The following is a 4,079-nucleotide window of genomic DNA, read 5'->3' as shown; positions in this document are numbered from 1 at the left end:
TCAAACTTCACAAATAAAATATCTTTTAATAATTACCTCATAGCCGAACGTGACTGCCATCACAGTTATTAGAAAACCAAATAGGAATTCTAGTTTTCTCAAACCATATTTATCTAGGAACAAAAATGTAAAAGTATCAACAATTGTTATCAGCGTGCCACCCCATAACGGTATACTAAAAATTAAAAGAAATGTAAAATACATTTTTTTAAATAATCTATGCTTATCGAATCGTTGATTGATAAATGACAACATACTTACAGAAAGACATTTGTGTAAATCACAAAACTTACATTTTATTTGATAAAAGATATATCGCTATGGCAGTGCCTATCACTTCTTGCATATCAGAACCAATGATAGCAATTTCAATCATAATCCATAGTATAAAACGTGGTACTTTTTTATATTGTCGATAGCACATCTCAGCTAAATGTAAGCCAGTTACCGTACCCAATCTAAAAATAATGGTATTATGTCACATATTTTATACTAAACATTGTTATATAAATCTAAATTTAATTGCATTAATGCTTACCTTGCAGCTAAGCGCTGCATCAGTAAACCCAGTACTGTTGCCCATAGTAGCACCCAAAGTATTTTATATTTAGCTACAGCACCACTTTGTAAATCTGATTCTATATTTCCCGGATCAAGATATGCAATTGACATAAGAAATCCTGGTCCCGTAAAAGCCCATAGTTTTCTCCAACTAAATCCAATCTGTAAAATAATAGAGCGTTCTTTTATAAATATAAAAATAATACTAAGAGTGAATTTTAAAAGGTTAGAAATTTCATTTTAGAATTCTCTAAAATGAACTAAATTCCATTTAAAATAAATTATACTAATAGATGCATATAATCTACTTAAACGAAGTGTTAGCAAAATATTTTACGTGAATAATTTATTACGATTTTAAGATAAATATTTTAAGTATTTTCTAATTTTAAATATTTAAATATCATTCATGATTTATTTCCTGGTTTAGAACAGTAAAAAATTTTAAATTAGTGTTTTATTTTTTCACGACGTTTTTATGTAAGTGTATTAATTTTTTTCGTGTCTTTTTAATATTGCTTTATGACAGTTGTAAATAAATACAATCATTAGTGATATAACAGGGAAGCACCATTCTATAATGAATAATCTCTGTACAGTGTGCTTGCTCACTAATTTTATAAACGTGTAAATTATATAATATATAGAATACCAAAATTCAAATGCGTACCAAAACATCAAAAGCATTAAACAATAACTTAATACGTTACCTGTGTGGTATAAAATTTATACCACACAGGTATATACTATAAATATACTATAAATCTTGCCAGTACACTTTGAGGAATGATTAAAAATTTGATATCAGTTAGAGAACTTTCTATTTAAGCTTCATATTTAGAACACGTTTAGTTACTAGAACAACAAATTCTCTTTATTTGGCATCGATGCCAGACGGAAGTTTTTTTCCTCAATATATCTGCTTCTAAGTAGCTCTGGAATTACTCTTTCTTAAATATAGAGGCATCAATTCTACACTGCTAAAAAATAAGAGTTCTGTTGATCACCTTTAATCTAGGCTCTATATGTAAGTAATGGTAATGTCAAAAACTTATACAGCAGTATGGTAAAGATGTGGTAAGGTTTCTAAATTGTTAGAATCTTGAAAGATCGTATAAGAAAAAGAAAGTCGCCCGGGTAATTATTTATCCATTTGTTACTAGCTACTACAATAGATCACAATACCTTGATTATTTGACGATCTTTCTTTCATTATTTTTCAACAAAATTTTCTTCAAGTTCAGTGATATAATAGTTCTCACTCCATATGTAAAAATTTTTTTATTAATCTGAATCTGAATCTCATAGTTACTACGTGGTTTAGCAGTTTAAAAATATTTTTTACTGAGTATACATTTTGGTACACATGTACTTAAATACTATTGGGACGTAATAGTACTTTTCATAATGATTTGCCAAATTAATTATAATTATAAGCTGTTTAAGTACTATCATTTTTAAACAAAAATTTATTAAGGGAAAACTTGGTATATAAACTTATATTGAATAAAAAATGTTAAGTTCATAGATAAAACTCCAAATAAAAATTTTAAAGATACATTCTTCCATAGAGACACTAGTTAATATATGTATACACAGCAATAATCTGCTTAAACACAGTTTAACATAACTTGTCAATTTTGCCATATATAGTATAGTATATAGTATACTTAACATTCCGAAAAATAGCGAACCCATGTTTGCTTGTATTCATTTCCAAGAAACGTTCGTGAAAGTTAATAGATTTGAAGCCGTTTTATCTTACAACTTTGATTAATATTTATATATATACAACCAATCCATCATTAATATTCATTTTAATTTCAAATGATTTGATCTATAGGTAAAGAACCAAAAAAAAATTCAAAAAACAATTAAATTTTTTCTGATCACAAAACACTACCCTACGATCTTTATTATAATATATTTATAATTTTTATTAATATTAATATTTTATTACTTGTTATAATTGTTTTTATTAAAAAATCTTTATTTAAATATTTTAATTAAAATATCTAATGAAATAAGATTACATTGCAAATAATTTATTTAAGTTTATCACTAATTATTAATAAATAGCACTTGTTATAATTTATATGGACAGGTTTCCAATTACTTTGAAATGAAAAAATTACCCGATTATCATAGTTATCCATTGTAAGTTATAGAACCGTCAAATGTATTTATAAGATAATAACAAATTATTATGCGCAATATTTAAAAATCTTCTACTGATTGGAAGTAAACGTTTCATACTAAATTAATTTGATGAATGCATCAACAATTCTTATGGGATGGGGTTTTTCTGAGTTCTTTTGCTTTTATATATTGTACATATTTACTCATGTATGCGGTTTTCTGTTTCTTTTCTAGATGATAACAAAATGAAAGCAGATTTTTGCAAATTACTCTGTAGATACAATTAGCTGCCTCTGTTTACATACCTTATCACTCTCTGGTATTAAGACCTTCTCATCACTAAAATATGCTTGTTTCGAGGCAGGTTTCAGTAGTGTTTCCTCATTCGGCAAGATTTGTTGTTGCAATTGTTGTTGAAAGTTATTTGACGTCGTGGTATTTGTATTTGATTTGTTTGCTCCCGCTCCAGATTGTTCCGTCGTATTATCACTCGGAGACATTCTATCAAGAAAAAAATAAATCATTAAAATAAGTACAATATATTTTTCAACAAAAGTACATAAATGTTTTTATAAAATTAAAGTAGTTTACTGTTATGAATCATGCTCAAGATCAGCTGCAAGCCATTTGTATTACGCATATTATATTAACTAAGAATTGAAAATCAAGTTCATGTTCAGTTAAAATATAATATATGTGCATAATCTATGGTTAGAAAAAGTTATTTCTTTTTATATTGTGCAACTTAGCAGTGGTCAGATAAACATTTATATATAGTGAGTTTTTACTAATATTCTTATATATAGAAACTCTAACCTTATAAATGCAGTAATATATTAATCGTATTGAAGGAAATCATTCTGCTATTCGGTAAAGAAACAACTCATAAATTAAATCATTCGGAAAACGTGAGGCACGTGGGAATACTATAGATCATTTAATATCGTTTAAAAGTTATTTATGTAACATATTTATGGTCAATTAAATATTTATTACGACTGTTAATTTTTTTTTGTTTTTTTGTAATGAAGGAATACGCAATTATAGATCCAAGGACAGTTCTTTGCATAGAAATTTTTTATATAAGCTAAGAGCATTAAAGGTTTATATTCTTGATTTGCAATTCATGAATAGAAAGGGTTTAAATAATTATAATTAATATAGTAGAAAAATGTTAATTTTATGTAGTTATGTATTGATATTATAAATGATATTTTGTATACATAATTAAATAAAATTACGTAACTAATATCTAACGCTCACAATGGAATACCTAATTAGCATTAAACGATAAATAAAACCGATGTTAAATTCTAAATACTTTATAAAAGTTTTCCATAAAGTAAGTATATATTATATAGTACATTAAAAAGAAATCA

At 26.1% G+C, this 4,079-nt stretch overlaps 1 protein-coding gene across 1 annotated transcript; it reads right to left on the bottom strand.

Annotated features, from left to right (window-relative positions):
* On the bottom strand, positions 1–3,205 carry LOC119675894 (protein Malvolio-like). Its single transcript, XM_038087111.1, has 4 exons — positions 3,006–3,205; positions 539–723; positions 294–458; positions 1–175 (listed from the first exon to the last, which is right to left on the bottom strand). Exons 1-4 carry the CDS (start codon positions 3,198–3,200, stop codon positions 1–3), a joined length of 720 nt encoding a protein of 239 aa, XP_037943039.1. The 5' UTR covers positions 3,201–3,205.
* Between the last annotated feature and the right edge of the window lie 874 nt (positions 3,206–4,079).

This window comes from Teleopsis dalmanni, chromosome 2 (genome assembly GCF_002237135.1).
Source record: "Teleopsis dalmanni isolate 2A chromosome 2, ASM223713v2, whole genome shotgun sequence".
NCBI lineage: Eukaryota > Metazoa > Arthropoda > Insecta > Diptera > Diopsidae > Teleopsis > Teleopsis dalmanni.
Note: the sequence above shows the minus strand (reverse complement) of the source record. Positions and strands in the feature narration are given on the sequence as shown.

What these genes read in the sequence shown, in the direction of transcription:
- LOC119675894 (XM_038087111.1), bottom strand. Translation starts at nt 3,200, where the DNA reads ATGTCTCCGAGTGATAATACGACGGAACAATCTGGAGCGGGAGCAAAC. An exon ending in TAATACCAGAGAGTGATAAG is followed by an intron (nt 724 to 3,005) that starts GTATGTAAACAG and finishes ATTATTTTACAG; the next exon opens with ATTGGATTTAGTTGGAGAAA. An exon ending in TATCTTTTATCAAATAAAAT is followed by an intron (nt 176 to 293) that starts GTAAGTTTTGTG and finishes TTTAATTTTTAG; the next exon opens with TATACCGTTATGGGGTGGCA.